This window comes from Balaenoptera acutorostrata, chromosome 5 (genome assembly GCF_949987535.1).
Source record: "Balaenoptera acutorostrata chromosome 5, mBalAcu1.1, whole genome shotgun sequence".
NCBI classification, from domain to species: Eukaryota; Metazoa; Chordata; class Mammalia; order Artiodactyla; family Balaenopteridae; genus Balaenoptera; species Balaenoptera acutorostrata.
In genome coordinates this window covers 140,595,269-140,606,999 of record NC_080068.1, presented here as the reverse complement: position 1 = coordinate 140,606,999, position 11,731 = coordinate 140,595,269, and the positions used below count along the sequence as shown (strand labels likewise).

The 11,731-nt window shown below is 61.7% G+C and overlaps 1 protein-coding gene across 1 annotated transcript in view; it reads right to left on the bottom strand.

Moving 5' to 3' along the window:
* Positions 1-411: 411 nt before the first annotated feature.
* The window catches only part of SORCS2 (sortilin related VPS10 domain containing receptor 2), a 521,346-nt gene continuing 510,026 nt past the window's right edge, over positions 412-11,731 (bottom strand). Inside the window, exons 23-27 of the mRNA XM_057547088.1 lie at positions 11,324-11,449; positions 8,083-8,182; positions 7,490-7,592; positions 4,688-4,791; positions 412-2,873 (exon numbers count right to left, since the gene is read on the bottom strand). Of these exons, the coding sequence (XP_057403071.1) occupies positions 2,809-2,873; positions 4,688-4,791; positions 7,490-7,592; positions 8,083-8,182; positions 11,324-11,449 (498 nt within the window). The 3' untranslated portion in view covers positions 412-2,808. The remainder of the gene's footprint in view (positions 2,874-4,687; positions 4,792-7,489; positions 7,593-8,082; positions 8,183-11,323; positions 11,450-11,731) is intronic.

The window sequence follows — 11,731 nt, the reverse complement described above, 5'->3', positions numbered from 1 at the left end:
TGTCTGCTCCTGGCTCCTCTGCCTCCTCGAAGACAAGCAGACAGCATTTCAGGGACCAGGGGCTTCCGTCCGGCTGGGGTGCACCTGCCAGGCTCTCAACCCCTGGCCTCTGCGCCTCACCTGGCAAACGGGCTGTGCTCCAGGGCCCCTCAGCCGGCCATGAGGGGAGAAGTGAGGTGACACGGGTGTGAGGGTGTGGTGACATCACTGCTTTGGGGCGGCACGTCCCGATCCCGTGATGGAGACGGTCAGTGTCACGGCACCTGCCCCCCAAAGTGCGGGAATTCCTCCCGGCCCCTCCCAGTGTCCCTGACACCGAAATTCTAGGGCCCTGGGTGAATGTTTAGGGAAATGTTGACACAGCTTCATAATAAGGCAAACGCTGATCGTATTCATTTAATCTTTGTTAAAAGCATCACAAATGATTTATTGTTTTTTAAAAAGGAAAAATAAGAAAGAATCGATCGCATCTCTGTTATGTGCATATACGAAGTATGGGCTCAACCCGGTTGAATGAAACGTTAGCTGCCCAAGCCCAGCCTGTTATTTCCAGGTGCCTGTGTGTACCTGTACACCAAATACACAGAACCTCAAATGTAGAACCAGATAAATCCATAGACCTATGTGTTGATCGATATGATTATGAGGATGGGAAAGTATCAGGTTATAGGTGCCGACTTATTCCCAGGTTCTTGGGTCCACGCACCCAAAATGCTCTTAATAGAAATAATGACATAAAATACATGAAAAACACAAATAGCGAAAGCGAAAACCCTACCCCAACAGAGAGAATGAAGCTGAGGGTCAAGGAAGGGCAAAGGGGTCGTCACCCGCAGGCACTGCTGAGCTGGGGGCTGTGTCCTTGCTGACCTTGACCTTGGACCTGGACAGTGCTGACTCATGTCTGACCCTGGTTCTGACACTCACAGGACGGGCCGGGTGCGGGTGGACAGCGAGACACAGGGTTCCTAAGCAGTCTTTGGCGACCTCGGGCAGGCTGCGGGGAGGCAGAAGTCCCGGAGAGCCCAGCCTCTCCCACACAGCCCCCCAGCTCCAGCCTGGGGTCCGCTGCCCCAGCCCTTCCCCGAGGAGGGTCTTGAGGATGGCTTGCAGGGCGAGCTCTGCGGGGCTGGGCCAGGAGCTCCAGGCGGTGGGCCGGCAGTGTGGGGAGAGGGACGCCATCGTCGCCTGCCCTGTGACCTGCAGTGACCCCTTCTGAGTTGGTTTCGGGTGGTCTGAGTCCCCGTTTGTGACACAAGGAGCTGGACTCCAGGGGTCCCCCACTCCACAAGGATTCAGGACCCCCCACGTGTTCTGGGCGTGAGAATGCATCCCTGGCTTCCCTCCCGCGGGCCACGTTTCTTTTCTGGGCAAGTGGGCTAATGCCCCCCAGGCTGCATTCCGGACTTCCCACGGCCAGGGAGTTCCTAGCCTGGGCTCTGGTGTCCCCACCTCTGAGGGGAAGGCCCCGGCCGCCTGAGAGCCCAGCCTGGTGTGGGGGGAGGGGGAGGAGGGAGAGGATGGGGAGGGGATACTGATTTCCAGTTTCAAGGCAAAAGGTGAAAATCTGCCCCCATATATCCCTAGTGTCCCTGATTCTAGGCGTCTGTGAGTGAGTGGAATCACACTGCACGGGCAGCAAGGGGCTGGCTCCTGGGCACCTCTGCTGCCGTCTTGCTGTGTGACCTTGGGAAAGTCACTCCTTCTCTGGGCCTCAGTTTCTCCATCTTCAAAACGAGGAGCACACTACTTGGCGGCCCTTCGGGCTCTGCCAGTCGAAACCCCTCCTGGTTCCCGGTTTCTACGTGCGTCCCTCAAGCTATGAGGAAGCACAGAACACTCTGGGCATCTAGAGGCCGTTCCCACCGCGGCCACTAAGACGGGATCCCACAGGCGGGAACCCCGTGCGAGGGCGCCGCCTGCTGGCTTCCTTCGGAAGTGCAGGCGCTGGATCCCTAGGACCCTGTGGGGGGCTGGGGCGAGGGGGGGGCAGGGGGGAAGCCAGGGAGAGCCTTGGCCTTGTGGGCCCCAGGAGAGAAGGCTGCCAGAAGGGGCAGAGAAGCATCCCTGGGCATTCTGGAAAAGGGGTTCCCAAGAATGGGGCTACTGCCTGGCAATAAAAATAGGAAGTTGAACACCCCCCCTCCCCCCACAAAATGCAAACAGCTACCTAGAGAGGTATTTACATTATCTGCAGTTTAAAAAGAGGAAGGACAGCGGGAGGTGTGGAAGGCGGTATTGGGAGGGCCTACCACTGGCTTTCTGGATTCTGGAGGGGGCGGTGGACACCCCTGCAGAGGGACGGCCCTGTGGGTGGGAGCTGCTTTCCCGGAGGTTATGAGGAAGGAAGCAGGGCTCCGCTGTCCCTCTGCTGGGACGGGAGCCCGCGGCACAGGTGATGGGGCGGGTCTGCGGTGCTGAGAGCCCGGCCTCTCCCAGCCTCAGGGGGACCAGCCTCGGCCCCGAGAAGTCAGGCCCGGCTGCGGTGACCAGCCGTGGGCAGCCAGGGCGGCCGTGTGAGGTCCAGAGAAGTGCCCAGAGTCTGGGGGGGGGGGGCAGGCGGCGCAGCGGGCGGCACGTGGCCTGGTGTCCGGGGGGGCGGGAGCTGGCGGGTCTCCTGGGCGGCCGTGGGCTGGGCAGAGGCGCATCTGTCGCCTTGCGTGGACACAGCTGGAGGAGGAGGCTTTTCCGAGGTCTCTGAGGGGACGCCGGTCCCAGCCCCGTGCCGGTGGCACGTGTGGTCCTGTGCCCTCCACGGGGGATGAAGCGGCAGAGAGGAGAGAGCTCTGGGCGCGGCCTCCAGCGGCATCAGCCCACCAGGTAGCTGTGCATCTCTCGGGAGTTGACGCTCAGGACCACGCCGGAGTGATTCCCTGGAGGCACAGAGACGCCAGGCGTGAGCACACGCCCGGCCGAGGGGCAGAGAGAGGACGGAGGGCCGTGCGGGACACGGTGTGGCCTCGACCGGCGTGCAGCCCTGCGGGTTGTGCCTGGACGCGGGCGCGGAGGGGTGGGCGTCTCTAGGTTTCCTGGGGGGGTGACTGAGGGTGGGCTCTCCTGGCACCGGCACAAACAGTGGACCCAGGGGGCCTCCGGGGGAGAGGCCATGCCCGCCACCGTGCACCACACCCACTGCCTTGCAGTGGCCGGCCCGGCGTCGGCGGCAGGGGGAGGTAGGAGGGGCTCTGTGCCCCCCGGGCAGGGGGGCACTGCAGGGCGGCGAGGCAAGGCCCCAGGAGGCAGCAGGAGAGAGAAGGGCACAGTGACGGTCAGAAGGGCAGGGGTCTGCCGCGGTCCTGGGCGGGGCTGCGTTCTGAGCCTGGGGGCCGGAGGCGTGGCCGGTGGAAGGAGCTGGCACTGGCGGCCCAGAGCCCCCCAGCTCCCGGGCACGGGGGGAGGAAGTGGCCCAGAGCTTCCGGCGGGGCCGCCGGGGGGCATGGGGTGGTGAGCCCCGCGTGCTGGGGGAGACCTCATCAAGGCGTGTCACCTCACGGTCTCGGTTTTGTCATCTGTAACTTGGGGACGATAATATGGCCTCCCCTAAAGGATGGTAGGGGGGTCCAGAAGGGACTGCCCCTGAGGATTTGGGCAGGGCCTGCGGCACACTAAGTGCTCCATTGAAAGAATCCCTTATTATTACGCTATCGCTGCTCTTCGGGGCTTGGCGGCAAAGAGTTGCGGAGGCAGGAGGGCCGCCCTCTCACCTCCCTGGGACGCCCACTCCTCTGCCCGAGCTTGGGAAGCCCGGGTTCACCGGGAGCCTCTGCCACCACCTTTCACGTGGGGTGCGACACCTCCTGATGAAGATGGGGGTGACCACCCGGGAGGCCGCGTGGGGCCCCGACACTCTCCAGCCACCGCGGCCCTGGGCTGAGGGGTCTTGGGGCGCACGGGGGAGCTGGCCCTGAGCCTGGGCTGCAGCGCCGGGGAGGGGCACAGAATCGGCTGCGCCTCTTATCGGCTAAGTGACTTGGGAGTCTGAGTGGCTGCTGTGAACCTCAGCTGTCCCATCTGTCAAATGGACACACGGCCAGGGCCTGCCTCCCAGGCTGGCTGCGAGACCGTGTCAGGAAGCACTGGGCCTGGTGAGGAGCAAGTGCCCAGGAAATGGGAGCTGTTGTCACGGTCCCGGGAGGCTGCGGACCATGGCTCTGAGAGGAGCCCGGCTGGGCTGGTGGCCCTGGGAGACTGTGGGGCTGCGAGGTCGGGGAGCTGGCGGAGGGGGTCAGCTCCTGACCACTCCAGGGAGAAAGGAGGCACGCGGGCTTTGGGGTCCGGCCGGCCTGCGTCTGGATCCCAGGTCAGCCACTGGTCCGCTGTGTTGCCTGGGCGAGCAACGTCACCTCTCTGAGCCTCACCTCCAATCATTTAAAAGGTGAGGACAGCGATTCCACCTACCACAGCTCCGGGGACACAGTGGACACGGGTGGGAGGGGATAAAGGGGCGGTGACAACACAACCCACGACGGTGACACGTTTCTGGTGTGTCCTCCTGGCTGCTTGTCTGGGGGCCTCACAGCAACCCAGGGGTGGGGCGGTAGCCGTGTAGGGGGTGCAGAGAGCAGCTGGTAAGGGTGGGGAGAGCCAGCGGGGGGCGGGGGCAGGTGGCGAGGGAAGGGGAGGGGGTTTTCGGGGCAGACGTTACCTAGAGTCTGTGAGTGGAGCTCATCATCTATAAACTCCTCACCCGGGATGGCGCTCTGCACGTCCTGGCTGTGGCTCACGGGGCTCGTCATTTCCTGCTCCTTCTCGTTGTGCATCTGGGCGTACACGGTCCTGCCGGGGCGTTTCCTGCGGGACGGAGGTGGGGACTCAGGGCTCTGCCCAGGATTCTTGTCCCCAGAAGCCCCCAGCGGAGCCCTGGGCCATCCCTCTGTGTGGTGCTGACATCGCTCCTGGGTCTGCCTCCTGCCCTGCCTCTGCTCCAAGCCACCTCCTCCAGGAAGCCCTCCCTCCCGTGAGCTCCCGCGGCCCTGGGTTTCCCTCTGCCCCCGCACACGGGGTGCTTGCTGTCCATCCGTCTCCCCTCAGGCATGTTGCAGGGAGAGGCTGTTTTATTTTCTTTCAGGTCCCCGTCACCTTGCACCTCAGGGCTCTGGCTGGGTTGGCATGTGTTCCCACACGGCACGTGATGTTGACCGGCTCTGAGAGGTGCTTGCTGAGCCCTGCCCGGGGTTCTGGGGCTGGCTGCACCGTCCTCAAGTTCCCATACCCTCCAGGGCAGAGGGAGAGGAGAGCAAGGGCACAGCCCCTCTGCCTCAGCTGGGACTGGGCTCGGGGCCCCTGGACCAGGCTCCTTCATGTTCAATACCCCAGTTAGTTGGAGCAAAACCCCAAAAGACCCCATGGTCCCAATTTACAGAAGAGGGAACTAGACTCAGTGGGAGAGTGGCCTTCCTCAGAGCCACTCACCGACACTGGCGGTTCTCTGGAAATATTGAGATGGCAGGATGCACATTCAGGGCCCAGGGCAGGTTGGGCCATGTGGCCGGACCCAGTGGACTGTAGCACTTGATGGCTGTGAGCCTCTGAGACTTAGGGGCTGTTTGTTACGCAGCCGGGCCCAGCCCACGCTGACTGCTGCGTCAGCCAGGAGAGCCCAGTTCCCTGGGATCCACAGAGCTTAAAGCCTCTGGACAAATGGGGCATTTCTCTCTGCTGCTGCAAGGTCCTCCCCTTCGTCCTCCCTCCCCCTCCTCTGGGGACAAGATAATAGGTTCCTTCTGGGCCATTTACACTGTGTGTGATAAATCTGGAGCAATTTGTGGAAACTGCAATCTGGCCTTCAGGGGGTCTGAAGAAGGCAATTGACAGAGACCAAAATTCTGCCCCTTTCACTCCCAACCTGCCAGGCCTGCCTTCTGCCCACCCCCAGGCAATCCTGCCACCCTGCAATTCTCAAGTGCCCTGAGAGAAGCCCAAATGGGCGCACCCAAACGGTGGTCCAAGGGGAAAGAGAAAGGGGTGGGGGCAGGTCCCAACTCCAGCCATTGCCTCCAACTCGGCTCTGACTTGGGAGGCGGTGTCTAAATCCTTTTCTCTTTCAGCCTCTCAGGACTCACACCCCATGGCCTGCCTCAGCCAGGCCTGAGCCGGGCGGTTTTCACAAGGTCCCAATTAAACACGGCGTTATGGCAACAAGGGAGACGGGCACAGGAGAAGGTCTGCAGGAGCTGGGGGCCTGCATCTGCGCCTGCCCACCCCCCCTCCCCTCCCCATCTTCCCCTCCCTGCCCCCTGCTCCTCTTCCCCACCTTCTCCCCCTCTTCTTCTTCCCTTGTCCTAGCCTCCTCCTGCTTAATCTCCTTTTACAGATGTGGAAACTGAGGCTCAGGGAGGGGAAGAGACTGGCCAGGACCACAGAGCTGCTCAGCAGCAGGGCAGGATGGTGGCCTGGTCTTCGAGGCTGACCCAGCCCTGCTGCCATCTGGGCTGCCCTGCAGGTTGGGGGGCTGTCATCCAGTGTGAACGGTGCTGGAGGACAGAGACCCAGAAGTGTCCAGGGCTCGGGGGAGGAAGGACCCTCGGCCTCAGAGGAGCAGGGAGGGGAGGGTCAGCTCCGTCTCTGGACTGTTCCCAAGGGCGACCCGAACCAGGGAGACCCCAAGGCCACTGGAGCCAAACCAGCAAGATGGGGAGAAACAACAGGCTCAGATCTGGCAGCTGCGTTTTGCAGGAAATGAGTCTGGTGACACTTTCTGGTCGTTTTGCTCATTCCCAGGCCCAGAATCCGGGTAAGTTCAGATTCACCAGGCCCTTGAGGGTGCCCACGAGTAATCCCAGCACTGAGGGTTATTAAACCCATTTCACAGATGAGGAGTAAGGTCAGAGGGGGAGAGAGGCACCACAACCCCTCCCAATGACCACACGGTGTGCTTGCCACCCACGCAACCTCGGCTCAAGCCCCTGCCCGCTCCCACCCTGGGTGTCAGCCGCGCCCCGCTCCGGCCCTGGGTGTCAGCCGCGCCCCGCTCCGGCCCTGGGTGTCAGCCGCGCCCCGCTCCGGCCCTGGGTGTCCCGTGCAGCTGCTCCATCCGGAGGCTGGAGCCCCCTCCCAGTGGAGTGCCTCGCACACGGCAGCTCTGGATCATGCTTGCGGAGGGAAGGGGTGGGTGAGTGCTGGCGGAAGCATGGGGGGTGGGCACAGCCTGGGGTCAGAGCCCCACTCCTCACTCCTCAGCTGTGTGGCCCTGGGAAAATCACTTAACCTCTCTGAGCCTGGGTTTCCTCATCTGTAAAATGGGCGGGTGGAGCAGAGAGGAGGATGGGGGTGGAAGATGCTCCTTGGGTTGTGAGCGGTCGGCTGTCTCCTCTGGGATCAAGGTGACTCAGAGCCAGGCTGTGGGTCCAGACGAGGCCCCTCCCCACCCCACGACCCGTCGTCGCCGGCACAGCCACAGCCCGCCAAGGCCCTGCTGGAGAGCTGTGCCCCTCCCCCCCCAGGCCCCGCCCTCACGCCCGGTTAGCCCAGGGAGGCCGGGTGACCTTGCCTTTTGAACTTGTAGAGGATGAAGGCTCCCACCGCGAACAGCCCGATGAGGAGGAGCACTGCCACGGCCCAGTAGCCGCCACCTCCTCCCAGGCTTGGAGAACCTGTGAGCAAAGCAGCCTGTGAGTGGTTAGTGTGGGCACCGGCCGGCCTCCTGGCGCCCAGGACCCCCACTGAGTAGATCCCGGCCCCGGTCCTTCCTCCTGGAAAGCGGACAGAACGCCTCCGTCCGGATTGATGCTGGTGTGGACACGTGGCTGCACAGAGCAGAACGCAGCTCTTCGTCTCCTGCAAAGATCCTTGCCCCAAAGTGGGGAGGATGGTCCACGGTGGGGGGCGGGGACAGAGTCACCTGAGGCTCTAAATGACATAAATTAAAGCAAGAGCTCCGTGCTGTGTCCGCGGAGAGCACCGTGAGGCCCTCGGTGTGACTGGGTTTTAACCGGAGGCAACCACCCAGCCAGGAGGAGCGTGCATGCGGGCGGCAGAGGGGGTCCCTCTGCCCCCAGTGTCCACGGTAATGGGTGTCGTCTGAGGGGTCTGGACACATGCCCACCCCACCCTACAGAGGTGAGCTCAGGCCAGGCCTCTCACCTGTGTCCACGTCCCTCATGGCCACCAGGACCCGGACCCCACCACGCAGGAGGAAGCTGATCTTCTGTGCGTTCAGCACCTGCTGGATGGCCATGAGCCTCTGAAAGCACAGGGCGGGGAGTGAGGGGGTCCTCGGGGACCCAGCAGAGGGAGCGGGAGAGCTGGGCAGATGTCCACCCTGACCCTCCAGAGCCATGGGGCTGGGGGAGGGCCACTCAGCCTCTCTGGGCCTCAGTCACCTCCTCTGTAAAATGGGAATACTAGCCACCAGTGAACTCTCACCAAGAACCGACAATGGGACACAAGGTGACCTAAATGTGGCCCTGCCCTCAGAGAGCTCTAGTTTTAGTCAGGACCATGGAGTGTGGTAAAGTTGGGGAAACCCAGGGATGCTCCAGGAGGCCCCCAACCCCAGAAGTAATCAGGGGAGGCTTCTTGGAGGTGGAAGACCAGGAAGAAGACAAGACAGGGACAGGAGAGGTGACCCAGGCAGGCGAGTGAGTCCACACCTGAGGCAGAGAAATCCCAGGAGGTGATGTTGCTGGATCATGGTGGGGGGAGGGGGCAGCTGGCCTCTGGGGCGCCCAGCTGGTGTGGCAGTTCAGGAGGGGGGAGTTTTCCTGGTGTTCAGAAGGGAACCACTCAGCCCACGTGGGTGTCAGGCGTCACCCTCTGCACAGGTGGGTGCAGATGTGTGGGGGGAGGGGTCCCCCTCAGGGATGGGGTCCCCGTGGCTCTGCTCCCTGGGCCTCGGGGGGATATACCCTGGGGACTCTGCTGGTTGCTTCCCTGAGCAGCGTTTCAGCACCTGGGACTCCACGAGGCCCGTTCCCTGCTCACGGAACGAGGGTCCTGAGTCGGGAACTGTGTAAACAACAGGCCAACAGCCCCAGACCTGAAGGGTCCGGGAAGACACCTGGTTCTGCCCCTTGACCTCATGGCCTGGAGGGGTCGCTGCACCTTTCCGTTCTCAGGTCAACGTGAGGATTCGTAGGAGCATCGGGCATGGCGCCCTGAGCCCCGCGCTCCGCACGCAGCAAGGCAAGGCTGCTGTCCGGGGCCGTGGTGCGCAGCTAAGTTTTCTCGCTGACTTCGGGCGTGCAGCAGACTCTGAGCACTCAGGACACTGGGGGTGGGGCCCCCCCGTCTCTCACCTCCTTCCCCTCCAGCCCTCACTCGGAAGCGCCCCGAGTGGGTGCAGCCCCCGAGCCCCGTGCTGGCACCTGGGACCCCCGCAGCCTTCCCCTCTGCCCTCAGCTCCTCGTCTGAGAAGTGGGTCGATGCCTCTCAACCCGCCACTGACCCACCTCCAGAGACACCGCATCAGCGGGGGCTGGGGGCTTGGCCGGGAGCCCCCAGGTGCGGATGTGGACGCCCTTTGGGACGGGCTGTGGGTCAGGCTGGCACAGGCACAGGTCCACCAGGAGGCCGCCCGGGAGTGGCTCGAGCACGGTTTGGCAGCCAGAGTGACAGTGGGGCTCCACGCCCGTGCTGTGCTTCCTGGTGGGGGCCTCACTGAGCCTCACTTCCCCCGTCTGTAAAATGGGACGCTACCACCCAGCCACAGGGGTCCTGCTGGTCTTGCTGTATCCGCGCCTCCATGTGGGTCACTCTTTCCAGACCGTCTGCATGAGCATCTGTCTTCTCGATCAGCTCAGAGCTTGGCTGCGGTTCTGATTCATCTTTTTTTTGAGATAACATTTACTTTCTTCAAGTGTACAATTCAGTGGTTTTTAGTATAGTCACAGTCATGCCCACCACCACTATCTAATTCCAGAACATTTTCTTCCTCCCAAAGGAAACCCCTAAAACAGTGAGCAGTCACTCCCCAGCCCCCAGCCCCCAGCAACCAGCAATGCACTGTCTCTGTGGATTCGCCTATTCTGGACATTTCATATAAATGGAATCACACAATCTGTGGCTTTTTGTGACCACCTTCTTTCACTTTACATCACGTTTCCAATGTTCATCCAAGCTGCAGCCTGGATCAGAATCGCATCCTTTTTGATGGCTGAGTAATATTCCACTGTGCGGATGGACCACCCTCTGCGCATCCACTCACCTGTGGGTGGACACTTGGGTTGTTTCCGCTTTGGGGCTGTGAACATTCGGGCACACACGTGTGTGTGTGGACATACATTTTCAGTTCTCTTTGGTACACTCCCGGGGGTGGGGCTGCTGTATCATTTGGTAACTCTGTGTTTAACTGTTTGAAGAACCACCAGACTGTTTCCACGGTGGCTGCATCATTTTCCGCTCCCCCAGCAGTGAATGAGGGGTCAGTTTCTCCACATCCTCGTCCACACTCATTACTGTCTGCTTGGTACGGAATTAAACCGCCCTAGAGGGCGTGAAGTTCTTCCCATTCATCTTTTTTCGATGTGGACCTTTTTTCTTTTTTCTTTTTTTTAATTTATTTATTTATTTTTATTTATGGCTGTGTTGGGTCTTCGTTTCTGTGCGAGGGCTTTCTCTAGTTGCGGCAAGTGGGGACCACTCTTCATCGTGGTGAGCGGGCCTCTCATTATCGCGGCCTCTCTTGTTGCGGAGCACAGGCTCCAGACACGCAGGCTCAGTAATTGTGGCTCACGGGCCTAGTTGCTCCGCGGCATGTGGGATCTTCCCAGACCAGGGCCTGAACCTGTGTCCCCTGCATTAGCAGGCAGATTCTCACCCACTGCGCCACCAGGGAAGCCCTGATGTGGGCCATTTTTAAAGTCTTTATTGAATTTGTCACAATGTTGCTTCTGTTTTATGTTTTGGTTTCTTGGCCCTGAGGAATGTGGGATCTTAACTCCCCGACCAGAAATCAAACCCCCAACCCCTGCATTGGAAGGTGAAGTCTTAACCTCTGGACCACGAGGGAAGTCACCCCCCACCCCCGCCATTCATCTTTTGAGTCCCCGTCCTAGTTGGAGGTTCTGAAACTGTCGCCCGGGTTCCCCTGGCCGGTGCTCACCCCTCACAGTGAGGATGGGGCGGTGTGACCAGCTCTAGCCAATGAAATGGGAGTGAAAGTGGAGCGTCCCCCTGAGGGGGTGGTCCTGCCCAATGCCCTGGTCCCCCCCACTCCCCCACCATTGTGACCTTGGTGTAGCCCCAAGGGGGAGGAGGGGCAGTGATTGGTGAGAGATAAGCCTTTACGTGATGAGGAGACGCCGAGGTCCCCGTGCCTGTCGGGAATCACCACCAAACCCTCGGCGGCATGGGGAGGACCCGGCCCGGTGGCCGCAGGAGATACCTTGTCACTTGTGAGGCTCCTCTTCCTCGTGGGCGTGGGAGGGGGCAGGAGCACGTGCAGGTCGGCCAAGGTGGGCAGCCCCGGCTTTACAACGGTCACCAGCAGCTCCTCGGGGATGCTGGTCTCCTGCGGGGACACAGACAGCCATTCTGATCCACCGGCCTTCTCTGTCCCCTGCCACACTCCAGGAGCCCAGGAATACCCTCTCTCCCTGAGTGGCCTGAGTCTTGGCCATTTCTGACCCCTGTACACCTGGAGTCATGGCCCCAGCAGCTTATGGCACTGCCTTCTACCTACTGCAGCCCAGCGCTCCTGGTCCCTCAGCCTTTGGCCACCGCCCCAGCCTCCGCTCGGCCAGGCCTGCCCCCTTCAGCTCATTCCTCCCACCATGCCCAGGTGAGCAGGCCC